Raw genomic sequence first — 27,580 nt, 5'->3', positions numbered from 1 at the left:
ACCAGTTCAGAAAGAAGAAGCTATTGATATTCCAGCTTCCCATTGTCAACGCTAATCAGGCAAGAATGTTTTCCTGATTTCCTTTCACAGCAGATACCTTACCTGTGAAAGGGTCGTGAGACGCTGTCCAAGAGGATCTGCTGGTGGTATATCTTCAACAGTGCAATTTAATTCATCTTCTTCTTAGTCGAACACTTTTGACTCGCCGTTTCTATAATACGTTGGCACATTTTCTGAGTTGTTAATCTTCTGTTAGCTGGCTACTTCCCAAGTAAAATGAACACTTCAATAGAGGTGTTTCTGCCTTTGACGTTTGGCCTCTCGTCTCCTTTCGAGACTGTGACTCAACAAACACAATGCCTGCTTTTATCTCGGAGGCATCTTGGATCACGAATCAGAAAGCATGGCTCCAAAATGTGACCACCTGCCAAGTGGTTTTCCAAGTCAGCAAATGAAACAAGAATAAATACTACAGAACACATCTGTCAGATCCTGAACCCAGCTCAACATATGCTGGCAGAAGACCCACTGGATTAAAACTGAGTCTGTTTTAATACTATTGAAAGCAGAGGGTAGGAGCTCCATTGTAAGGATTTAAAAAATACACGCGTGAAAATGAGAGGTGAGAAGAACATGCTGTCAGGTTACAACCATTTCATTGTGACCCCCATTTACAGGATGTTCCAGGCAAGAGAAAAGCGGAGGGGCTTTGCAATTGCCTTCTTTTGCATACCAACCCTAGACATCTTTGGAGGTTCCCCATCCAAAGACTAACTGCGGCGGACCCTACCTAGAAGAAGAAGTTGGATTTATATCCCCCCTTTCTCTCCTGTTAAGGAGACTCAAAGGGGCTTACAAACTCCTTTCCCTTCCCCCCTCACAACAAACACCCTGCGAGGTAGGTGGAGCTGAGAGAGCTCCAAAGAACTGTGACTAACCAAAGGTCACCCAACTGTGTGGGAGTGCATAAGCTAATCTAGTTCACCAGATAAGCTTCCACAGCTCAAGTGGCAGAGCGGGGAATCAAACCTAGTTCTCCAGATTAGAGTGCACCTGCTCTTAACCACTATGCTATGGTGGGGAACGGAAATGTTTGGGAACTATATTCAATTGTTGCATACATCAAAATAGGTATAGTTTAAGTGCCTAAATGCATATGACATTAGCACATGCTCCATACAATATTATAGGAAAAAAGCAGCCCTTTCCCATCCTTGTCAGAAGGGCACGTGGCACTTGAGAATGGCCTCTTAAAAAAAACCAACAGCAAAACCAAGAAAAAAATAACCTATGTACATCTAAAACCTGATTTAAATATAGCATTTTGTAAAATACAATGCTTAAAAAGTCTCCAAACATAAAAATTTGCAACCACAGAAAAACAGTATAAAACATCCCCCAAATACTTAATTTTGTACATACTTCACCATGGGAAGACAGGAACACAGGTTTCCATCCTTCCTCCAACTGGATGACAAAAGGATACACCAAAACTCTGAAAAGCCACAACTTGTTATTTTGCAGACTCGAGAGAACAAATGAGACTTGTGTAGGAATTTTCATTTGGTGAATCAGCTGCATTTCCATTGCCGCCATGAAGTTTACGGGCAACTGCTCGTCCATAGAGGAATTTGAGGTTTGGCGTCTTAGTGGATTATTGGTTGCTGACATTTTTCATTTAAATCGCTTTTCCCTTAAGCTTCACAAACACATTATTCACTTTCTTTCTTTGGTATGCAGTGAAGCAAGGGGAGAGCTTTGGCTCATGTTATAGACTGGAGTAGGGGTGGCCAACCTATGGTGCTCCAGATGTTCATGGACTACAATTCCCATCAGCCCCTGCCAGCATGGCCAATTGGGGCTGGCTGGGAATTGCAGTCCATGAACATCTGGAAGTTGGCCACCCCTGGACTAGAGTATAAGAGCCTGCTCTCCAACACTTTAACACTGAATCTGTACACAGGAATTAGTAAGTCTTTGGTGGTGGCAACGGTAGCTTATTCACAGACATAATAATAAGCAGCTAAATGCAATCCTCTTTAAGTGCTATTCCAAATGATCCCAGAGAGTCCCAAGTGTTCATCTATAGCTTATATGGTCTTCACCACCTCTGAAGACATGTGAGCCTGGCTCAGAGCTAACAACTGAGACTGTAAAAGCACAAGCTCTCTTGAGGTTTAGTTCACAGCATCTGGGCTGCATCAGACTACAGAAGGAAAGCTCACATAATTGAGAGCTCCATTATACAAATTTCCCCATAAAGAAAAAAGCAGCACATCAGGGAGAAAGCTACGCTGAAATCCCTTCCCCTGACATGTTAATTTTCTATGGGGATGGGGGAAGAGAAGAAGTTTGCAGAGCTGTCCAGTGAACCCTTATCTGCACTGAAGCCACACAATCTAGATGCAAGTCTGTCCATCTAGGTAAGGGCAAAGGTAGTCCCCTGTGAAAGAACCAGGTCATTACTGAGACATGAAGTGACATCACATCATGATGTTTGCTAAGCAAACTTTGTTTATGGGGGTGGTTTGCCACTGCCTTCCCCAGTCATTTACAGAATGCTGGGTACTCATTTTACCAACCTCGGAAGGATGACAGGCTGAGTCAACTGTGAGCCAGCTACCTTAAAATGACTTCCTTTGGGATCAAACTTAGGTCGTGATCAGAACTTTGACTGCAGTACTGCAGCTTACCCCGCTGTGACATGAGGCTGCTTTGTCCATCTAGACTGTGAAAACCTGGACACTTGAGCAAATGCAGTCGGGTCATTTTGTCCACTGCTCAATAGTCTTTGTCGCCAGTGTTAAGAGGTCTGTTTTACTTGCGTGCATTTGGATGTTGTAGTTTGAGTGGATTTGGTTGTGGCCTCTACCCTGTTACTTCAGAGCTGAAAAAGTTAAAGGGCGGGTCTGGTGCACCACCCTCAGCAGAGCAGCTTTTGGGGTCTCTGAGGCAATCGGCCAAGACGTGCCGGGGCTCCCGCAAGAACACCAGCAGGACCGTGATGTTGTCGCTGGAGCCACTCTCTTTGGCCGCGGCCACCAGCCTCTCGGCAGCCTTAAGGCCATCCCCTTGGCTTTGGGTTAAGTGCTCCAGAACGAGGTCCACCACCTCAAAGGGTCTGATGGCATCAAAGAACCCATCACAGGCCAGAAGCACGTAATCTTCAGCGCCCGTCAACTCGAACGACGCACCGTCTGCGCAACCAGAGATATAAGGCTTCTGTAACAGGTCACCTAAGAAATGGAAGTAGAAGAGATCTCAACATGCATCTGTGGTATTGCTTTCTGACCATCCCAATTACTTTCCCCCAAGCTTTTCCTTTAATTAAGGTGAAGGACCAAAAGATAATTCATACCATGACAGTGTTCTGTTTTACTATGTATAAGTGTGAAAACTAAACTGGCAGGAAGGAAAGCTGATTCCTTTTAAATGTGGTATTGGAGGAGAGTTTGACAGATATTGTGGACTGCCAGAAAGACAAACAAGTGAGTTCTAGATCAAATCAAACCTGAACTCTCCCTAGAAGCTAAAATGACTAAACTGAGGCTATTATTCATATTATGAGAAAACAAATGTCACTGGAAAAGACAATAATGTTAGGAAAAGTGGAAGGCAGTAGGAAAAAAGACCCAGGATGAGATGGACTAATCCAGAAAGCCACCAGCCTCAGCCTGCAAGATCTGAGAAAGGCCAAACTGCCTGGAAAACTCACAACAACCAGTTGAATCTGGCCGTGAAAGCCTTTGACAATACATTGTTTTTTCAGCTCTGTATCACAGAGAGTGATACACCACTGAAGATGTCAGCCACAGATGCAGGTGAAACATTAGGAACAAGATCTACCAGACCACAGCCACACAGCGCGGAAAACCCACCACAACCAGTTGAATCCAGCCGTGAAAGACTTCGACAAAACTAGATACCTCTATGAGGCGGAATAATGTCCTTATTTACTTACTTACTTTGTCGTGACTGTATGTGTTATATGCGCTATATGACTGTATGGAATTATTAATTAAATGTATTTTTAATTTCAATAAAATGTAAAAGAAAAAAAAAGAACTGACTTGTTAGCACTTCACACACTAAAACAAAAATCTCTCAAAATTCCATCAGGGACATGATGTGTGTTTAAGGGGCAGATGTAATGCTTAAAGCATTAAAAGGATGCTCACAAAGCCATCAGAGGAGTCTCACTGAGAAGGGGCACAGAAATATTTTAAGTAAATAAATGGGAACTTTTAAAGGCTTTCTTTGAGGTGCTCAAATTTTAGCTCAGAAAAAAGCATCCAATTTCCCCCTTGAATTTTGCTTTTGACAAACATGTCAAACCAAACTTGACACATTTTGCTTATGTCAAACTTGTCAAACCTAGAAAGCAGCATGCAAAACCCACCCTTGCCAGGCATTTTAGCTTCCTTCCACATTCCTTGGATGTTCTGCCCAAGCCAGAACTTCCACATTCACCTTGTATTTATGAGGGATATTTAGAAACGGTAACATTCACAAACAATATAGAACACCCCTGCCCCCAGTACCTCTGTTGGGTCTGGAAACCTCCAATTTATTTTTCAGGTTCTAATAGTTACAAGGCTGGAATGTGTATGGCCCATGACATTAAACACAGGTCTATTCCCACCCCCATCATGTTCAAAATGGGTCCACAAGTGTGATTTTAATGGGTAAAGGGGGGCACACCCCAGAGCAGCGATTCCCAACCAGGGTTCTGTGGTACCCCTGGGGTGCCGTGATTATGTCCCAGGGGTACCGCGGCAATGCTACCAGCCCCCTCACTTTTGTGGTGTCTCCTACTGGCAAGGATATGGAGCTGGCCCAGGGGGCAGGGCCTGCCGCAAGGTCAGCAGCCACTTCCCACCCACACTCCCACCCTCCGTACTTCCCTTCACCCTGGGAGGGGAAGGTGGGGGGTGGCAAGCAGGGGAACTGGGAGGGGAAGGTGAGGGGAGGATGGCAGGGGTACCGTGAGATATGAAGAGTGAGGTCAAGGGTACCGTGACGTTGAAAAGGTTGGAAAATACTGCCCCAGAGATATCGGCCCTGCTCACCACTCTGAAGTGACTGAGTGGAGATTTGAGCCTGTTTCTCACGGTCCTCAATAAACACTCTAAATCATTATGTCTCATTAAAGGCATATTTAAATATTCCAACGAGCAACAGATTAGCAGCCATCAGCACCGGTTTCTGGTATTAACATACACCTGAGCCATTCAAGAATTCAGCACTGTATTATTAGAGATGCTTCAGGGAAGGAACTGAGAACGCTCTCCTCTTCAACTTGTGCTGTCAGGTATGCGCTGCTATGGCAATGTGTGCTACACAGAGTCTTCTGTTCATGCAGGAGCAATAATGGCAGCAGTTGAGTCCAAGGTTAGCAAATGCTGCCATCTCTGTTAATAAGAAAAATAAATGGCTCTGTGCAAATCTGGGGGAAGGAAGGGAGGATTTGTCCTGTTCGTTTCAGACTTCCAGAAAAGCCAGCTGATGCCAAACAGCTATTTCCCTTCACCTGGAAGTCATCTGGAGTGCCATCCTATACTATTATTCCAGCCTGTCCTCTGAAATTAGTGGGTTTAGACTGGAATAACTCTGCATAGGATTGCACTTTTTATTTCTTCTTTGTCTGGAGCTAAGAGTGTACTTTAACATAGCTTCCTCCACTAAATTGCAAAATCTGGGGTTGTGGAAACACCAACACACAGAAACTTCTGAGTCACAGTGTACAAGCTAGAAGACCCCATCAAAGGATCATTCTTCTACAGGCTGAGCAGCTTCAAGAATCTTGCTTACCAATCGCTCTGGAGACAGCCAAGGTTCCATTGACACGCCAGCAGTCCATATAGGTTACACAGCCCCCTAAGGCTTCAATCCGTTGTCTCTCATCCTACAATCAGCCAATAAACATCTTATCGAGCTGCTGCTGTGGCGAGTGCGAAAAGTGCTTGAGCCTCAAAGAACTGAGCAGATCTCAACCAAATTCTACTCTGAGCAACTCAGTGGGACGTACTCACAGGGGATGTAGATATCTCTAGCTTATCCTGTGGTGAGGATAAAACAGTGGTATCCTGTATGCCGTTCTGATTCTTTTGGAAGATGGGCGAGATCAACATTTCGGTGTCAAACTCACGCCCCTCCAGATGTTATTGACTACAGTTCCCATCATCCCCTGCCAGCATCATGCTGGCAGGGGATGATGGGAACTGTAGTCAATAACATCTGGAGGGGTGCGAGTTTGACACCTATTCTAATCAATAGTTCTTCTGTTTCACAGAGTGAACAGGAGCTGCATGTATCGAATCAGCTGTAATATGGCTATTCCTGGCATACATTAGTATTATTCTATTCATATCACACTACCAATGCACATGGGGCTGCAACAGGGCAAAATAAAGAAAAATCCCAGGAAGTGGATATTCTATATTCTGGCTGCATTGGGAAGGGAACAAGCGAAGGCACTTCTTGTTCATTGCGTTACATTATATTCATTGCAGTGTTCTGTTCTACCCTCACAACGCTCCTATGAGGTGGATTGGGCAGAAAGAGAAACATGGGCTGGGTTTGAGATCATCCTCAAAAGGTCTCCCCTGTCCTAGTCTTTAACTTGTATGCCAAACTGGAAGTGTTTTTACCATATCTGTAGTTAACTGGAAAAACATCAATTGATTTACTTACTGCATTTATACCCTGTTTTTTCTTCCAAATAGGGACCCAACATTCTTCCCCTTGTCTATTTTGTCCTCACAAGAACTCTAGGAAGGAGGCTGGGCTGGAATTGTGCAAGGACACCAAGCAACGGGGCTCCATTCACAACCTTTCGATACATCTCTCTATTCTACCTGTTCAACGGATATATATATTTTTACATGTAATAATCTCCCTCTCATAGTTCCTCCATTTTGTTCTTAAACACCACTGCTTTCAAATATGTATCTACACACGTGCATAAATATATTTAGAGTCATATTATTCCCACACATATGCAGGCTGGATCTGGGGGGAGCGAGGGGGGGGCAACTGCCTTGGGGGCTGGGCAAATGGGGGGGTACTGTTGTGGCTGCCCACCTGGCTGCTGCACACACTGTGCATAGAGGAAAAGAGGCAAGCCTGGGGCTGTGTGTGTGTGTGTGTGTGTGTATCATGAAGTAAGTTTGTTCAGAAATAAGCTTGTCTGAAGATCTCACCTACTAGAGTTTTATCACAGATTTGCCAAGGAGTCTGAATGAGGAAGGGAGGGGGGTTATACCAGAGTAGAATTCTGGGATTGGTTTATTCAAGCACACCTTGCCAGTATTCTGCCTCGGGCAAATTACCAAAGCAACAAAGGCGAGAAAATTTTGGGCATTCCTGTGTGAGAATGAGAACAGGGTTGGTTGTTCAGGCCAGATCTGTAGAAGATGTCTCTTTCAGCTTTCATACCTTCAGTCGAATGATGAGACATGAACGTTTTTGCAGGATGGGATGCATATTCTCCACACTATTCTTGTTTATCATACTGTCTAACCAATATCTAAGCTGTAGGAGTAGAATTTTTTTTTTCTTTCATGATCTCTATGCTAAAACTGGAGTTGTTTGTTTTAATAACCAGCCCACAGGTGAAACTTGCACCACCTACTTGTTTTCAGACTACTTTGATACAGACCTTTCTTCAAAACGGATGAATCCATTCCATGCCTCCTTGCACTTACAGCTGCTGTGCAACTGGAGCCTGGCTGAGCACTGCTCAGCATCCCTGGCCAGAAACAAAATTCCATATTTTAGTCACTCGCTGTGTAAAGAATTATTCCCTTATGTCTACTGTTAAGTGTCCTGCCCATCAGCTTCATTGGTTGTATTAGTTCAAAAACAACAGGGATGCAGAGTGGAAGGGCAAAGACCAAAAAAAGGTCTGAGATGAAGAGCAAGGAAGGATTAACCACCACTTTGTGGTGTTTACATTCCCAATTCAATGCATAGCCTTTTCTGATTCAAGTTTTGTTAAAAAAAAACAAAAAACCACCACACACACACACTAAAATCACAAAAAAAAAAAAGAATTGTTTTCAGTTAAGAAACCTTTTTTCATGTGGAATGTAATATAAGTGTCTCTTCCAGATAGGAGGATTTGTGCTTTTGATAGCATAATCAATAATCATCTATCTCAGTTTCTAGAAAAAAAGACTTTGGATCTATTTTTATTTGGGCAGTTGGCTCCCTTCGTTGGGAGTTTAAATTTCCCCCGTCATGGTGAATGCTCAACCACATTTCCGTCTTACTGGAATACTGATGGCTCAAGCTCTTGTTTTAGGAGAGCCCGCCCTTTTGTTGCCGCTCTCCCTTCCAGAATTTTTGCCATGAGTTCATTAAAATCTATCTTCCTAAAATCTAACATACATTGTCTGGCTATGGACTTCCTTGCTCCTTGAACTCAAAAGGAATTCTAGGAGGAATTCATAGATAACAGATGGATTAGATAATGTAGAAGTGCAATTATTCATTGACAATTGACAGGTATCAGCACAAAAAGGATGTATATGATATACAAAGCGGCATCCTTTCATCCTCTTGTCCCCATTCAAAAAATGTAGATCCAGCTCTGCATATATGGAAAAGGATATGATACAAAAGCACAAAAATAAAAACAAAAATCCATTCAAAGACCACAGCAGGGAGATCAAGGAGCTGCAGAATTTACCTCTCTCTGAGCTTGTGAGCCGATCCACATTAGGGTTTATGGCTTTTTTCCTGTTTGCACTAAGCATGACACGGGAGTCTCCCAGCCAAGCAATGTGGAGCTTGTTCCCCACAATCAAGGCAGCCACTCCAGTGCTTCCACTACGCAGCTTCTGTGGAGTAGAAAGAGGAGAGGGGGTCTTAAAATGTGCTTGAATGTGTGATGCTAACTGTGGAGGGGAAACTGGTGCTCTTTACTGAACCAGGCACGCCATTAGAGGGAGCCAAAGGCAAACATCCCATTTGGGATGATGAAGAAGAAAAAAACCTGGGGCAAATTCACACATTGCAATCCTTGGCTCTGTTCGTTGTGTGTTTGACAGAGATTCAGCCGCATCATGCAAAGCCATAGATTCCTCTCAATGTCAAGTGAGTAATTTGCTTGCAGAGCCTTTTGTTTCCGGGCATGCCGGAATTATTTACCCACTGCCATTGGTTAAGCAGCAGGTTGCAGGCATTACCAGTATAGGCTGGCTTCTTGATGCCTTCTGTGTATGCGACGTTTGTTTAACACACTTGATTTCAATGGTTTTACTGGTTTGTCTGCTGGAATTCACTTTTTCAGATTCAGGCTGTGACCTCGGCCCCCTTCCAGTCTGCCATCCTTCTGCTTGATGCCTCCAGGGTTGATATGAGGCTAAGAATAAGTTGTACCGTGTTTTAGCCGATAAGTTCCACACTTTCTTGAACAGCTTTAGAGCAAAAGGTTCAGTTTCTTTTACAGGACTCTGACCTCATCATACTTACTGGGTTCCTCATCCCTTAGAGCAGTGGTGGCGACCTTTGGCACTCCAAATGTTAGGGACTACAATTCCCAAAGGTTTGCCACCATGGCCTTAGAGGCTGCAGAGAAGAGTTGAAGGGAGATGTTTTTATTATACCATGGTGGCTTGAGGGCTGTTTAGGGTATTGCAGTCCGGTTTAGAACATCTGGAGAGCGTTTGGCAGGTAATTGCAGACCATTTTCTGTATGGAAGTTCTTGGCCCCATTTAAGGTGCTTCTAAGGTTTTCGTTTCCAAAACCCTTAGATTCCAAGAAACAGAAGAAGAAGAAGAAGAGTTTGGATTTATATCCCCCCTTTCTCGTCCTGCAGGAGACTCCAGGGGGAGCTGATGACAATCTCATAGCCATTCCCCCCCTCACAACAAACACCCTGTGGGGAGTGGGTGGGGCTAGAGAGAGCGTCCGAAGAGCTGTGACTAGCCCAAGATCTGATCCAGCTGAGTGTGTGGGAGTGTACCGGCTAATCTTGAATTCCCAGATAAGATGGCTCCACAGCTCAAATACGGCAGAGCGGGGAATCAAACCCGTTATCCTCCAAGATTAGTTACACGAGCATTCTTAACCGTCCTCGCCATCTGCTGCTCCTGAATCCGCTGGGAGGATTTGGAAAAAAAGATGGCTGAAAGATGGCAGTTCCCCGCGGTCCATCTTCTGGAGGGGCACACCGATCCTCCCGAAAACAATCAGCTTTTACTTTGGGAATGTTCAAGTCATTCAGCCATCAAATATTTATTTATTTATTTATTGTTTGGATTTTTATACCGCCCCATCCCCAAATATAGTGTTTTTGCTCTAAATTCATAAATGAGTCTTAAGAGATCTAAACAGTAATTTATTAATTGTGGAACCACTCAACTTATCCCCACATAGATAATTTTGTAGGGCAAAAGACAGACAAACTATATGTCTGTCCAACGTTTTGGATTGTGCTCCTAAGTGCTGTTTAGTTGCAAACTAATTTTTTGTTTGTTGCATTCTCTTGTTCAGGAAATAATCCCAAAATGAGTTGAAATCAATGACTTAAAGAGCAATTATTGTGCTTGTATCTCAAGCCCCCTCATCCTTCTGAGAAATAAAGAAGCTATCAGTTGTAGAAGCTAAACCACATATTTAGGGGATTGTGTTTCTCCTCATTCTTGGCTTGCATACAATACCTTGTCAACACCCCCCTCTTAGTCTGAATTTAAGTGAAGAAGAGTGAGAACACTGTTTTATCAGACTGGGTAGAGACAGATGGCTACTTTTCTGAAAAATCCCATTTACAGATCTACACTGACCCGAATTAAAATGTTCATTTCCTCAGATTTGTGGACAGCGCTTGATAGGATAATGTGTATTAAGTGAACCAATAAAATATTTGTTTGGGATATTCAGCATACTAATAGAAGCGAAGATGCTTCAAAATAGTTATTGTCTGGGGATGAACTTACAGCAGCAGCAGAAGGCCATTGCTTTCACATCCTGCATGTGAGCTCCCAAAGGTATCTGGTGGGCCACTGCGAGTAGCAGGGTGCTGGACTAGATGGACTCTAGTCTGATCCAGCAGGCTCGTTCTTATATTATCTTACTGCTCCTCATTCCCCCCTCCCCTCACCAGCATGCAAATAACTGTCCAAAAGTATTGTTGGCTTGCCTCAAAATACTCACCTCTCTTCTGGCTTTAGAAAGGAATATTTCATCTGTTTTCTGGAAAGAGTCTTTCAAGGCCTCTGCTGGATTTTTCACAATCTCGTGGTGATGTGCGATGTTGAAATGCAAATGAGCTGCTGCATAATTAGCGGCGTCGACCCCACTGTGACCGTCAAACACAGCAAAGTATGCTCTGTCCACACCATCCTTCCAATAGGGGCATGCCAAGAGATGAGAGAGACGGCTTGAACGATGTGCATCCTGACCTCACGACCATCTCTTCCAACAGGCTACGGTTCTACAGGATCTCCAGCAGAAAGAGGACTTTCCCCATTCTCTACCTTAGTAAGATCCTATGAACTGGAGTTGCCGGAGATCAAGCCTGGGCCTTTCTGTATGTGTTACATGAACTCTACTACTGGGCTTTGGCCTCTACCAGACTTATTACTTGTTCATTCTTTATGAAGAAGAAGAGTTTGGATTTATACCCCACCTTTCTCTCCTGTACGGAAACTCAAGGTGGCTTACAAGCTCCTTTCCCTTCCTTCGCCACAACAGACACCTTGTAAGGGAGGTGGGCAGAGGTGGGATCCAGCAGGTTCTCACCAGTTCCCGAGAGTGGGTTACTAATTATTTAGTAGCTATGCCGAGAGGGGGGGTTTACTAATTGGGTCCAAGCTTTTCCCATCTCCTCGCCCTCGCCTCCCCGAGAGGCTATACTGCCTTTGAACATGAGAGGTTCCATGCAGCAACTGCAACTAATAATGCTTAAACTCCCTGAACTGGGTTAATCCCTTTCAGGTACTGCAATTCATTGATTTTCAGCTTTTCGTACCTTTTATCTCACCAGTCTCTATCAAAGAACCTGTGTGTTTCACCATTGCTGTGTTCAGATTTGCGAGTTGGGGCATTTTCTATAATGATGATTTAGAAATGACCTGGTGCAAAAAAATTTGGGGGGGGTCGTGGTGTGGTGAACTTGCCCATGGGGAGCATCCAACCTCAGGTTTTACCCAGGGCTCAGGTTTGCCTAGGTACTCTGCCCCCTTTGCTGAAGGGGGGCTGGCGAGGGAAACCTGACAAGCTTCAAGAATTTTTTGGATCCTTGGAATTTCACTGGAGATTTAGGGCTGAGAGGGATTCAGAAAGAACTGTGACCAGCCCAAGGTCACCCAGCTGGAATGTAGGAGTGCGGAAACAAATCTGGTTCATCAGATAAGCCTCTGCCACTCAGGTGGAGGAGTGGGAAATCAAAGTTCTCCAGATTAGAGCCCACCTGCCCTTAACTACTACACCATGCTGGTTCTCTAAGGTCATAAGGAGAGATCTTTGCTAACATCTGCAATCTGAGGTGCCAAAACCCCTCTAGTTTTACTGGATTAAACACAAGTGGAACAAAGAATTTTTGCGACGTGTAAGTAATGCCCCAGCTCGTGATAGTATCGAATCATCCCTAATGGCTGAGAATGCAGGGCATAAACTCGCTCACTGATTTTTCAGTCATGTACCCTTAATTCTGAAAGCTGTATTTCTCAAAAAATGCAACTGCCAGAAAAAAATAAAAGCAGACATCTTTCAGGATTCCAAATTCTGTGGCCTTGATTATGTTAGCACACAATATACAATAACTGGAGATTTGCATCACTGGAAAACACTCCTACCACATGCAGCTGTTTTTCCACACCAGCAACTGCGAAAAGGAATGTTAACTGAGAGTCTGCTTCACGTATTTTCTGTATTAACATGGCTGCAAAGGAACTGCTTTCAAGGAACTGGTTCCTTCTCTTTTCAGCAACTATCAATGTTCAGTTATCGTTCCAATTCTCTCATTTTCATAAAGCAAGTCACCTGACATTAACACATTAACTTCTGTGTTACACATTCCTTCCAAGGTCCCCCAACAGATGACAGCAACTGAAGGGTCTATGTATATATTTATGCTACAGCATGTTCTTTGGAGATCTTAGAAATTCAATATGGTTCAGGGTTTCCTTACATTGGCCAGGCTGAGCTGGCTTGGTTCACCCCACTTCACCCTGATCTGACAAAGGAAGCAATCAAGGAACTCCCAATTTGGAAGATCCAGTCTTCTCTAGTCCCATCCCAGGGCCTGAGATGGCTACTCAAAGCAATCGAAATCTGCAACATGGCCAGTGGAAGAGGAATCTTTATTACCCTGTTTCCCCGAAAAAAAGACAGGGTCTTGTATTAATTTTTGCACCCAAAAATGCATTAGGGCTTATTTTCAGGGTAGGGCTTATTTTAGGGGAAATACGGTACCTTCACAATTCATTACGGCGGGCTCTTGGCAACCCGTTGCTTCCCCATGTGACACAAGCTGCCTCCTCATTGGCAGGGAGCACAGGGCATTCTCTGCAATTAAGTGATACTGTAACTACCCGATTGGTAGGGCTTATTTTTTGGAGGAGGGCTTATATTTTAAGCATCCTCCAAAAATCCTGAAAAATCATGATAGGGCTTGTTTTCGGGGTAGGGCTTATTTGGGGGGAAACACGGTAGTTGCAGCTTGCTCATTTACTCTCTATTTCAGACGCCTTACCATCATGCCAAACAGCTGATTAAATTCTGGAAGAGAAACATGCCTGTCCTCCATCTTCCGGCGGGAATTGCGTGTTGCGTGGGTGGAGATCTGGAGGTAGCGTTCAAGGGGTTTCAGTGGTGGAAGCTGTTTCTGCCATTTGCAACAGACGTCCCAGAGCTTGTTAAAGAAATGGTGCTGCAAGGGGCCTCCATCAAGCACTAGCACACACACACAAAAAAACCGTGAAGCAAATCTAGGAAAAACTGCACCATTTGCTCCCCTTCTAGCTCTTCCAGCTACCTGAAGCCTTCTATTCTGGCTTATTTACCTAAGATGGTATCATATTTTAATAAGATTTGCATCAATAACCACCGTTGCATGTCAAAACATGGAAGTTACTCCGAATGCAAAGTTTATGATTAAGCAAGATAAATAATTGTCACTTTCAACAAGGAGTCCAAGAGAAGGGACTCCAATTGGCCATGCTGGCAGGGGCTGATGGGAATTGCAGTCCATAACATCTGGAGTGCCAAAGGTTCGCCACCACTGCTCTAGGGCCTGTTCAGAACTCTTAACCATGATAATGTTACACACAATTGAGCCAAAGATGGTTTTAGTAGCTACAAATTCTTCATCACTCTGAAATATGGCATATGATCCATGGAATTTATTAAAGTCAAAATATTATGTAGAATGCCATCTCTTACTGATTTCATACACCTGAAGTGATCAATTTTTTTAGCAACTGGAGGCAACTTACCAGTAACAGGAAGCTATTATAAACAGCAATCATAAACATTGCTAGAAATTATGATATTAAGAACAGGCACTTTTCTCCTGATTAATTAAGACTGTTCAATGGTCATTTTTTGTCTCTGGATTATTCAAAACAAGCCTTGCTTTCGGGATACATTACATTTCATATAACAAAGATGGTTTAGTGCATAGAAAGAAAATGAATTCTGGACTATTTCGGGACACCCCGAGCTCACCCCCTGTCAGAATACTCAGTGGAATAGTGGCTGCCTCTTGATTAAAGACCAAATTAAATTTGCTCAGTCCAATCTTACATTGGGGCCCAAATTGATTCACAGAACAACACTGAGGATTTGGGATGATCTATCCTGTCGACAAAAAGCCTTGAATAATAAAAGAGAGATGAGCATTTTTAGGAATGACCACATGTCCCAAAATGCATATTCATCTTGAAAAGCCTTTGAAAAGCACAGTATATATGGACTAGTGGTATCAAGCAGTGGGTCATTCTGAATGCTGTTAAATGGCAAGTTGTTTTCAGCTGCCCCAGCAGATGGAGCCAACGTTACTTCCCTTTGTTCAGAGGAAAAAGTCCAAAAGAATGTCTGGGCACAAGAACAGGTCATTTCTTTTTTGCCGTCAAGTCACAGCTGACTTATGGCAACTCCATAGCGTTTTCAAGGCAAGAGATGTTCAGAGTTGATTTGCCATTGCCTGTCTCTATATCACACCCCTGCTACTCCCTGGAGGACTCCCATCCAAATATTTGCCAGGGTCAATGCTGAGAGTGTGTGACTGATCCAAGGTCACCCAGGTGGTTTCCAAGGCATAGTGGGGATTCAAACCTGGCTTTCTCAGGTCCTACCTGGTCCTATACATTATCCTCTACACCAGGGGTAGGGAACCTGCGGCTCTCCAGATGTTCAGGAACTACAATTCCCATCAGCCCCTACCAGCATGGCCAATTGGCCATGCTGACAGAGGCTGATGGGAATTGTAGTTCCTGAACATCTGGAGAGCTGCAGGTTCCCTACCCCTGCTCTACACCTTCTGGCTCTTGATTTCTAGCATCTGCTAAAATCATGGGGTTCCTTTTCACTTTCTTTGATATCTGCTCACTGTCACTTATGTACATAGAGCATTTACACAAGGAAAAAAAGAAAAGGCAGAGCCTGCCCCAAGGAATTTAGATGTGACATTTCAACAAGTGACACAAGGAGGAAGAGGGATATTTAAAAAGTGCTCTGATCCAGATTTTCCCTATGTTTCCCAAGTGCCTTCTTATGATAATTAGGAGTGAAATCAGCCTTTTTTTTCACTTCTCCCCCTCCACATTCTGGCTTCTGTCCCAATCTTTACTGACAACCTTTCTTGTGCTTCCATTTTCTGCCCTCTTCCCCTTCATCTGTACACATTACAACACGTTTCCCCTTCTTTGAGTCATACTCTCTACCCTCTTTTCATTCTACCATTTATTACGAAAACTCTCCTCAGCCCCCAATAAGCATTCTTTTTTCACTTCCTGTTCAATTAGATTGGTGTTTCCTGATTCTGTGACAGCTAAGGAATATTTTCTTTTCCATACTGGGTTTACTTTCAGGAATGCTTCAAGCTTACCCCATTCATTCCGATAATGTTGCTTCCACCCCCCACCCCACATACTCTTTTTCTTCTCAAGTTCCATTCAATTGGCCTGCTAAGCGTACAAAGGGGGGGGGGGGGGGGGTTGACTGAGGGAAGATAGATGACCACCCAGATGTTCCATGAGGGAGTCTCTGTCATAAGGGGCATCAAGAGGAAATGAGCAAAGCCATTTAAAAAAGAAGACCTGTGGCTAATAGAGGCTATGAGAGTCAGGTGATTTAAGTTCACAGGCATGGTTATAACAGGCAACACAGACAGAAAGATGAGGTATGGGGAACCACCGAGAGTAAGAAAGAGAAATCTGTGCAAATTTCTGAGAGCCAGCATGGTGTAGTGGTTAAGAGCAGGTGGATTCTAATCTGGAGAACCGGGTTTGATTCCCCACTCCTCCACCTGAGTGGCGAAGGCTTATCTGGTGAGTCAGATGCGTTTCTGCACTCCTACATTCTGCTGGGTGACCCTGGGCTAGTCACAGTCCTCTCCCAACACACTTAGACCAGTGGTGGGATTCAGCAGGTTCGCACCACTTCGGCAGAACCAGTTGTTGAAACGGTGCTTGTAAACAACCAGTTGTTAAATTATTCGAATCCCACCACCGGAACCGGTTGTTAAATTATTTGAATCCCACACTGTCTTAGACTCATCTATCTCTCAAGGTGTCTGTTGTGGGAAGGGAGGGGAAAGGAGCTTATAAGCCGCCTTGAGTCTCCCTACAAGAGAAAAAGGTGGGATATAAATCCAAACTCTTCTTCTTCTTCTTATTGCTGAAAAGATACAGGAACCCAGCATAAGGATTTGAGGAGGCGGCAGCTGGATGATCTGAGTGGCAAGAGGGGGAAATGAATTCCCTGATCTATTACCTTGTGGTAGCTTCACTGACTCATCAAAAACTGAGTTACTCGAATTGTTTTAGCCGGATGCCTGGCAGTTGCTTGGGCAGCAAACAGTTCCCGGAAGTGGGGAGAACAACGTTCTAATCATACTTGCCAGCATTGTCTCTCTGTTTCCTGAAGGTCTATTGCAACCAGTTTGTATCAAGATTCAGTTTTGTTCTGCCCGTGGACCAGATCTTGCACAAAGCAACTGCTATGAAATTGTGAAATGAAAAGCTGTATTTGCAAACCTTGAATCAAGACCCTGAACTATACAAGACAGCTGAACAGCTACAGAACAGCAGTAAAAGTTTGGCTTCAGGATACAGGTTTTCCCAGTATCAGTGAGGTGTACTCACAGAAAGACATCGCAGGATCTCCGGCTTCTTCTCCTTCCACGCGCTGCTTTTTAAAATCACTGAGATCGGCCTGCAGCAGATCACTGATTGCTGCGTGAATCAGAGATGCCGCAAGAAGAGGTGGCACGTTCCTGATAAGAAAAGGAAAAGATGCTAAAAGGGTCTGCTTAGGAACCGGAAGTCGAGACAATCACTGAGCTCTGAAAGCTGACTTCAGCTTTAGAAAAATGTCTAGTATGTTATCGGAAGTTTCTCTGGAATGACTAATTTCCCTGCAGTGTCACCACATCCCATCAGAAGTACAGCTTCCAATGCTGCATTAAGCAAGAACGCTTCTATAGAGGACATTTACAAGGCGGCTAGCTGGTTGTCAATCTCTACCACCATTGGCACAGGAGGTTAAGACCTCATGTATCTAATCTGGAGGAACCGGGTTTGATTCCCAGCTCTGCCACCTGAGCTGTGGAGGCTTATCTGGGGAATTCAGATTAGCCTGTACACTCCCACACATGCCAGCTGGGTGACCTTGGGCTAGTCACAGCTTCTCGGAGCTCTCTCAGCCCCACCTACCTCACAGGGTGTTTGTTGTGAGGGGGGAAGGGCAAGGAGATTGTAAGCCCCTTTGAGTCTCCTGCAGGAGAGAAAGGGGGGATATAAATCCAAACTCTTCTTCTTCTTCTACCATTATCAGACACGACAAGATCAGCTCGTACAGTTCTGCAGATGCTACGTTTGGGAGAAAAGTCTTGCAGCATGTATGAGAGTTAGACAATGATGACTACCCAACAAATAGGGACAGCGCTATGGGAGGTTCCCAAGATGTCCTCAGAGTGAGAACGACCATTGGTTACTTACCCGTGAAAGGTCCTCCTCTGAGCAAATGAAGGCATCTTGTCATGGTTATCAGGAGGCACTATACCTTTATCTATTACTCCTTTTTTACTTATTCTGACTATTATACTCTCTCGTAGCTCTTCATTGTTGATATTAACACAGTCATAAATTTAAAGTTGACGTTTTTCTATTGCAAGTTATTTTAAAGGCTGGCTTGAGTCCCAGAACTGAGCAAGAGGAGGGCAATCTTCACAGGAAACAGGAGGGAGAAGATTTCTATTTCCTGCCTCCCTAGAAAGCAGCGGAAATCATCCAAAGGTGTCCTCAGAGCTCCAAGGGAGAAAGTAAATTTCCTCCCTTTTCTCTATTTGAACCCCCACAACTCTCATAAGCTTCACTGCTTAGGATTCGAGAGTGGATTCCCTTCAGAGAAATCAAAATCGTAACCTGTGTGTTTCCTGAGTGAGACTGTTCTGTTACACCAAGGACTCAGTACAGATTCCTCTTTAATCTGACCCTCCAGTCCCTCAATCAGAGGAGCTTTAAAGCCACCATAGAACGGAACTCATTTTGGACAGGTGTTCACTAGCGCACTCTGAACAGAACTCCCTTCAAAATCTCTACACACAGACTGAAGAACTCTGCTTCTAGCAGCCAGTCAATCACAAGAAGCCTCCCTTAACTCCTTGTGTGCTGCACTGCAACCGCAATAAATATGACTAAGTACTGGAATTTGTCACAACTGCCATCAGGAAACGTGTATTAGCATCTAGTGAAAACCTAGTCAAACTGGGTGGTTTTTAAAATTTCACACACAAGCTTTTGAAGTTTTCAGCACAGGTTGAAGAAAAATCAAGACTGTGCCCGTCTGAAAATTCAGTAGGTTTGCAAAGGAGAAGGAAGCCCATCTTCCTAGAAGTGCCTCATGAAAAAAAGGACAGGAACCACACTGGATGAATTTAAACAAGTGCATTTGTACATTCCGTTCCTCTGCAAGTCTGATGAAATGCCCCTTTGTTCTTTCAGAAAAGGACTTCAGAGTCAATGATTAGCATACCTGTGCTAAGATCCATGTGTGAAAGCAAGTGGATCAAACAAGTATTTATCAGCATGTACTCCTGCATGCTGAGATGGTTATCAATGCAAACAAGGGTAAAGGCATATCTATTTTATTCGTTATTCAAATCTAAAAACAGTAACAATATTATACCAACGTGAAATCACACAGACAGCTTTGCAGAATACAGGATTCATGCTAGCTGAGCAGCTTTTCATAAACCATCGTTATTAGCATACGTTTTACATGACAGAATCACACTTCCATTCCTCATAGTTTTCACAGCTGAACGCATCTCAGTTTGCTTCACCTTCTGGAAAACTAACTTATATAAATACACTATTTTCATATAAAACTGACTTCATGTAACTACATTTAAATCCTTCATATAAATACAATATTTTGACGATCACTGCGAATACCTTTAGCCAACTCTACACAATAAACAATATTATTTTGACATTTTTGCAGTTATTCTGGGTTGTGCTGGGAGCAAAAATGTACCAGATGGAAAATAGACCCATAAGGCGTATTTATGCAAATTAGCAGTAAATACTGTCAATCAATGAAACAACAGACCACCACTGGGAAGGTCACATACTGCTCTCAATTCAAGCCGGGTCAATACATCATTAATAACATACAACCTACGGTGGACAACAATACTCCTCTCTTGCAGTCAGGCAAACCTTTTCTTCACCACAGACAGTCTCCTAACCTTAAACAACTGATCACCCACAGCCATACCCTTCCAAACATGGATGCAGACTTTGAGACCAGGGCCTGCAACAAACCAAGATGCCAACTCTGCCCCCTAACAACACCAGCCGTGCCATCTTGGATTCATTTGATTGTTTTCCAGTGCAATCAGGTGTCAGAAGTGCCCTTTTATTCTCTCTTCCGCATGGGCCAATAAACACAGGTTAAGGGCAGGATAAAACCCAGATTGCGGCGCGGGGGGGGGATTTTTCCGCTCCTAGAGTCCACTCTGTGTTCCCCCCCAACCCGGGTTTTTCAATAATTGCGATTTGTGCGATTCTTTTGTTTCAACGTGCCTTGCAGCTGCGGCTGAGAAAACAGGCAGGCAGGAGGCGTGGCTGCGGTTTCCTCATTTTGTTTAACTACTGGCTCCCATCTGGGGAGCCACGAAGGAACTTCTGGGGACATGACGTGTCAGCAAGGCTCTAGGGGTTCATGTGTGCCTGCCTACATAGCTGTGCATCAGTGGGAGGTAAGAAAAAAAAAGGCACGCCCCCCCCCCCCCTCCTAGTCAAAGCACTTTTTGGCCACAGGACGGCCAGCCACAAGAACAGCCTGGGGCGAGGACAGATTCATGTATCCTGCCTGCAACCTGCTTTGCTGTACAGAAAGGTCCTAAGCAAAAGAATAAATGGACATAAATCTGACATTAAAAACTGCTCAAAAACCAGTGGGAGAACATTTTAATTGTCTAGGTCTGACGTAAGAGTGGCAGTCCTCAAACAAAAACATTCCAAGGGGAAATTATAAAGGAGACTGCTGTACTTGGGTTAATTCATAAGTTTGGAACACTGGAACACCCCGCCCCCCTCCAACTAAACAGGAACACAGGAGTCTTATCTCACTAGATGCTAATTTACCACGACAAACTCTAATCAAGCTATTGTTGAAGGCTTTCAAGGCAGGATTCAACTGGTTGTGGTGTGTGTTCCGGGCTGTGTGGCCATGGTCTGGTGGATCTTGTTCCTAATGTTTCGCCTGCATCTGTGGCTGGCATCTTCAGAAGTGTATCACACAGGGAAGTCTGTTACACCTCTGAAGATGCTAGCCACGGAAAACCCACCACAACCAGCCTAATCAAGCTGATTACAACAAGTATTGGACCTTTGCAATACCCTTCCCACCTTCTGACTGAGATATAAAGACTCAGAAAGCTCCATTTCTACCTGTGTCTGAAGAAGGGAGCTTCGACTTGCAAAAGATCACAGCCTGAACCCCTCATTGGTCTCTAACATGGTCCTGGACTTGAATGAAACTGTCCCATTGCAGACCAACACGGTTACCCTCTGAAACTGTCAATCAACTGTAACTCAGACTAACTTAACTCTGTTACAGACTAACTCTGTAACTTAAATCAATTTATTTTACGGTTCACGTTTATTGTCCCTCTCCACTCGCAGATAGAGGGCCATTCCCAGTTTTCAGCTACATTTAAGCATTTCCCATCATTTTCTCTTAACAAAAGAAACTCTATATCAGCACTGAGATGGTAACCCAGCATCTGTGTTCCTCCCAGAATTTCCTTCAACACACAATCAGCATCTCTTGGTATGAGTAATACTCGACTTCTTTGTAGAAAAAGCTGAGTAGAAATACCACAGACAGACAAAAAGTCCTAAAGCCTTTTTGAATGGGAATTCTGTGTTTGCACACCCCAGGGCCAAATTATACCATGTTGGAGATCCATGAATGAATCTCCAGTGTGTGTTTTTGACTCTTGGCCCTGAATCTAATTACAGTACTGGGGAAAGGGAGGTTCAACTATCTCCCCCTCCACCCTGCTTTCCCAGTAGAAACAGACCCCAAGACTGCAATGAGCTTTGGTAGGAGAAAAAAAGCAGACAGACACAGATAGGATGCCTGTCTTCTTTTCCCATCAGGGCTAATGGGTAGGGAGGTTTTGACAGGAAAATTGTGTGTGTAGGAAAGGTTACCACCCCACACCCCACACACCTTTGCCTGTGCTAGATACCACAGCCCCAGCTGTTATTTAGGATCAAATACATGTTGGGAGATCAAAGCACAGACCTCTACTGTAACAGTCTGGTTCTAAATGCAGTTTAAGGTGTAGGGAGGGGAGATTTTCGGGGGCAGCCAGAAATTGGCCCCTGATTGCAGAATGTATTTACTGGCAATTAGATAAAGATAGAATCTGCTTTACAGTTTGCCCTCCACCAGGAAAATGTACAATACCCTTAAGCTATGTTTACAAATATCAGATTATTTTTTCCAGTCAGAACAAAGAAGAACCAGATTCAGAATTTGAGAAGAAATTCATAATTCATAGATCCCAGTCTGTTCTGTAGTGGCACAGTGGTTAAGAGTGGTAGATTCTAATCTGGAGAACCTGGTAGGGTTCTCCAGTTCTCCACATAACCTGCACACTCTTATCTGGTGAACTGGATTTTCCCCCCTGCTCCTACACATGAAAGCCCGCTGGGTGAGCTTGGGCTAGTCCAGGGGGTCTGCAACCTGCAGCTCTCCCGATGTTCATGGACTACAATTCCCATCAGCCATGATGGCAGGGGCTGATAGGAGTGCTTAGAAGTCCATGAAACATCTGAAGAATCATGATTACAGAACCCTGGGCAATGCATCTTCTTGGAACTCTCAGTCCCTCCTACCTCACAAGGTCTCTGCTGTGGGGAGAGGAAAGGAAAGGAGTTTACAAGCTGCCTTGAGTCTCCTTACAGGAGAGAAAAGTGGGTATAAATCCAAGCTCTTCTTCTACTCTTCATCTAGTTATTCGTAGTATCATCTGGGTTGGCCCTTATTGGCAGATACAAAATTGGTCTGACCCACCACCAAGTCATCACAGACGTCTATTAGCAATGTAATATATGCACATGTATTCAGAAGTAAACCCGACTATGAGATAATGGGACCAAGTCCTGGACAAGCTCTTTTGAGAATATTATACATGAGCTACTTACCTGCCAAGGAAATATAAGAACGTGTTATGTCTGGAAAAAGAAGATAAATGAATTTTTTGGCTTGAATTCCAAATCAAAATGCCACTTGTACATCCCCTTTTGGAGGATTCTCTTGCTCCATGGAACTTTATCCCAAGAAGGCCCTTTAGTAGATCTTATCACTGCAATTTGGACTGAGGCTATATTTTAGTATGATGAAGTAATGTTTTAATGTATATGCTGCAGAACGGTTTGTAAACCTCTTTGGGCCCACTTATTGGGGAAGTAGAGTTCATAAACATTTTTAAATAAAACAAATGTTCAGCTCAGGTCTTTTGGTAGCGTGCCAACATAAATCCGCTCCATCCATTTCTCCCCCCAGTGCACAAAGGCACAACTTGTAAGGCATTTATTTAGATTGGCAGTGTGACGCAATGGCTAGAGTGGTGGAGTAGGATCTGGGAAAACCAGGTTCAAATTCCCAGTATGCCGTGAAGCTCACCGGGTGACTATGGGCCTGCCCCTCTCAACCTAACCTACCTCACAGGGTTATTGCAAGATTAAAATGTACTAAACAAGAACAAGAAAGGTAATTTAGGGCCTTACGAGACAAATTGTTTAGAAGAAGTCAGAATTTTGTACAACTGCTGGGAGCCAAAATGAGCAAGGTGGGCTATGCAAAGGGAGCCGGGGTACAACAACCAGAACATCTTTGATTTTAAAAAGTCAAATGCTTGGAAGGTGAAAGAGAAGAGTTAAGACAGCAGCCAAGAAAGGACATGAAAGGTTCTGGTTTATGTCAATATCTTTAATGAGACAGCTTCTGCTACACTCACACACATAAAATTCAATCAAAAAAACAGAGGCAGACTTGAGTCGGGAGAATATTTGTGTAATTGGCCACAAATATGCAAGAGCTTAATGGCTAAAAACACTGGCCATAACTTGATAAGATTTGATCCATTGTCTGGGTGCCTGTAATTTAGTCTGAACATTCACAGTCATGAACTCTCAGTCATCTTTTCCCCTTCATAGGGATAGATTACTCTTTTTCGCCTACTGTAGAGACTCAGTACAGAAACTGGTTGTGGTGGGTTTTCTGGGCTGTGTGGCCGTGGTCTGGTAGATCTTGCTCCTAACGTTTCGCCTGCATCTGTGGCTGGCATGTCTCTGTGATACATCTCTGAAGATGCCAGCCACAGATGCAGGCGAAACATTAGGTACAAGATCTACCAGACCACGGCCAAACACCCTGGAAAACCCACCACAACCAGTTGAATCTGGTTGTGAAAGCCTTTGACAATACATCAGTACAGAAAGCCCTTCAAAAGCTTTGAAGCTCCTATGAAGGCCTGCAGGCCCCAACCCAAGTACTCCTGAACGATTAAAAAATATGTCCTTCACAATTATCACATCGGCAAACTTTTGTCCAAACAGGCACTTTCGGGTCTCCATCCTAATGAATTCTGCATGTGCCTGATCTTCACCCGGTTTTAAGAGAACACCCAAATCCACCCACCCCAATAAGTATTGTGTAGCGGATGCTGGCTTTCCTTCTTGCTGCCTTTAACTTTTAACAGCACTTAACTAGACTACCCACAGTCAGACAAGTCCCGTATTTGACACATTTATACCCCCAGCATCTCCCATTAAAGGCACCCAAGTTAGCAAGCCACAACACCTGTGAGAAACACAAGTGGCAACCAAATATATGCAATTTCACACAGATGCAGGCGAAACAGATACATGATGCGTACACACACACACACACACACACACACACACACACGACATCAATGCAGCCAGAGCAAAAACAATATTCTTTGATTCTCCTTACTTCCTATTCTATGAACTGGGGGGGTGAAGCTGAGGCTTAGAAAAGCATAGGCTTTGCATGGAGACAGCGGCCAGTTCAATCCCCATACCGCTTTCTAAGTAAGAAGTAAGAGATCGTCCCACAAGACCCTCCACCAAAATCATTAACTCAGTAAAACGCTACTGTGGTGTCTGTTGAAGCACATCTGAAGAGCCCGGCTCCCTACAAACAAATTCACCTTCATTTTTCACTGGTAGCAAAAAGGCATTTAATTCAGAACCCATTTTGCTTCCACTACCACATACAGGTACCAAATGTGAAGCATTCCATACCCAATCTGTAAGTATGTCATCCTTTCGTCTTCATTATCTCAAAAGGTGAAGTAAACTTGCATCCTCCTTTTCGCACAATCTCCATAAACACCAGTGGCAGTCTCTTAAAGAGACATACACACTACTTGCTTCAATTATTTTATTTATTTATTGTCGCGGTTAATTTACCCGTAAACTTCTATTTTTCACTGGTAGCAAAAAGGCATTTAATTCAGAACCCATTTTGCTTCCACTACCACATACAGGTGCCAAATGTGAAGCATTCCATACCCAATCTGTAAGTATGTCATCCTTTCGTCTTCATTATCTCAAAAGGCGAAGTAAACTTGCGTCCTCCTTTTCGCACAATCTCCATAAACGCCAGTGGCAATCTCTTAAAGAGACATACACACTACTTGCTTCAATTATTTTATTTATTTATTGTCGCGGTTAATTTACCCGTAAACTTCTATTATTATTATTATTATTATTATTATTATTATTATTATTATTATTATACACATAACAACCCACCCAGCACAGAAGTGTCTGGCGAATTTCATCCTCTGAGGAATATCGAGTCCTTCCCAAGGACCTAGGATATTAGAGGTATTTGCGTAGAACGTGTGCAGTTCCTAGAAGTGCTGCTTTCTGCAGCATGTGGACTGATGTTCTGTCCAAGTTTAGGCTTTCCAGATGTTTTTCAAGATTTCTTGGGATTCCTCCTAGAGCACCGACTACTAGTGGGATTACTGTTGTTCTTTTTTGCCACAATCGTTCAACTTCAATTTGTAGGTCCTTGTATTTTGTGATCTTTTCCAGCTCTTTGTCCTCTACCTTGCTGTCAACTGGCACAGCAACATCTATGATCCAAACATGTTTTTTCTCTATCACTGTTATGTTGTTATTATTGTTATTATTGTTATTATTATTGTTATTATTGTTATTATTGTTATTATTATTATTATTATTATTATTATTATTATTATTATTATTATTATTATTATTATTAAATAGACCGCCCTACCCCCGAAGGGCTCAGTTCTCATTAGTTCTCATGCAGGGTACCCACGCTTTTCAGCCACATGCATCGTGAATTCCCTGCTCCATGAGCACCAACGGCCTCATGCGCCCTTCATCCTCGACCACATTGCGCTGCTCGTCCATACTCCTCGCTTCATCCACAAGCACATTGACAGACAATATTCTAAGCAGCCAGAGCAGGAAGCATGCCGCAATACTGCTTCGCACCGCACACAACTAAGCGCGCTTTGCACCCTGTCCCACGTGCGCTTCTCCACGCTCCTCACACCCCTCGACCCAACCTTGCCACGCGCACGAATGCAACAGCCAAAACCAAGGCCAGGAAAAGATGAATGCAATAGTCAGAACCAATACCAAGAAAGAAGAGCTGGATGCCAGGCAAGACACAGCAGTGATCCCTAGGCGTGCACTGAGGATGACCCTAAACTCCATCTCCGCGTGAGCCAAGGATGCTTCTTTCCCCCTTTGCGGGATGGAGCCTCCCCCCACCACGTCTGTTATCTAATAAGAACTTTCTCTCATTTTTCCCCCCATTCAAGAAGTACTCTCTCCTTGGAATTGCAACCTTACGCACCCTTTCCTTGCAGAAGCAATGGGCACCGACATGCACACCTTATGCACCCTTATTGCAACCTTATGCACCCTTTCCCTGCAGAAGCAATGGGCACCGACATGCACACCTTATGCACCCTTACTGCGACCTTATGCACCCTTTCCCTGCAGAAGCAATGGGCACCGACTTCTGGCAAATCCTTGACAATCCCCCTTCCCACCACCGATGGCTCCCGTGCCGCCCTACCTGCTGCCTAGAAAGCTCCGGGCCAACTCCCCCATCTCCGCGGGCGCCTCGGCCTGGCTGAGGTCGCCACCCCGGCCGAGAGGACTCCACGGCAAGGCGTCGTCTGGGCCCAGCGGCCTCGGGAAATCCCGCAGGAGGGAGCCCAGGGATCCCCGCGCCGCCTCCAAGTCCAGGGCGGCCATGGCTGCCGTTTCCGCCGCTCGGGGCCTTTGGGCTGCCAGAAGGGCGGGCGGGCGAGGGCAGCTGGCTGTGGCGGAGCCGTTCCGCCTCCCTCTCGCCTCTCTCCGCCGCGGAGGGAAGCTGCCCCGCCTAGAAATGGTTCCTGCCGGGGAGGGGAATCGGTCTCTCAGGAAGGGGAGAGGGCGACGAGAGCGGGATTTACCTCAGACAGCGACTCAGAGGGAGGGCGTTAAAAAAACAACCCACAACCCTTTAAATGCTTCCATACACGTTTATGACACGTACATGATTTCTCACACACATCCCCCCCACCCCCAAAAACTATGAAGTAGCTGAGACTGGTCCAAAGTGAGCTTCAGGTAAGGTTTGAACCCACGCCTCTGCAGCCCCAAACCTCTCATTCCACTTGTACTATTTTGTAACGTTACTCCACTTCTACTCTGTGGAGATCAGCACGGGTTGGGTTTGAGTAACCTCGCAGAGCATTTTCCCTACTTGCAGCATCGTTGGTTGAAGAAGTGTGTGAATGATGATGGAATAAACTTTTGCTAG

At 44.3% G+C, this 27,580-nt stretch overlaps 1 protein-coding gene across 3 annotated transcripts; it reads right to left on the bottom strand.

Annotated features, from left to right (window-relative positions):
* Window positions 1-965: 965 nt before the first annotated feature.
* On the bottom strand, window positions 966-27,221 carry PPM1F (protein phosphatase, Mg2+/Mn2+ dependent 1F). 3 transcript variants are annotated; one of them, XR_007245988.1, is made up of 8 exons: window positions 26,849-27,221; window positions 17,317-17,447; window positions 13,704-13,903; window positions 11,162-11,350; window positions 8,693-8,843; window positions 5,812-5,907; window positions 1,905-3,236; window positions 966-1,820 (listed from the first exon to the last, which is right to left on the bottom strand). XR_007245988.1 is itself a non-coding variant. In XM_048513658.1 (7 exons), exons 1-7 carry the CDS (start codon window positions 27,028-27,030, stop codon window positions 2,869-2,871), a joined length of 1,317 nt encoding a protein of 438 aa, XP_048369615.1. In that variant the 5' UTR covers window positions 27,031-27,221; the 3' UTR covers window positions 966-2,868. The 3 variants fall into 3 exon arrangements, 2 of the variants coding, with proteins under 2 accessions (XP_048369615.1, XP_048369616.1); XM_048513658.1 differs by having other exon boundaries at window positions 966-3,236; XM_048513659.1 differs by lacking the exon at window positions 26,849-27,221 and adding an exon at window positions 18,172-18,296 and having other exon boundaries at window positions 966-3,236.
* Between the last annotated feature and the right edge of the window lie 359 nt (window positions 27,222-27,580).

This window comes from Sphaerodactylus townsendi, linkage group LG13, assembly GCF_021028975.2.
Source record: "Sphaerodactylus townsendi isolate TG3544 linkage group LG13, MPM_Stown_v2.3, whole genome shotgun sequence".
Lineage (NCBI taxonomy): Eukaryota > Metazoa > Chordata > Lepidosauria > Squamata > Sphaerodactylidae > Sphaerodactylus > Sphaerodactylus townsendi.
This window is presented reverse-complemented; position numbering and strand designations above follow the sequence as displayed.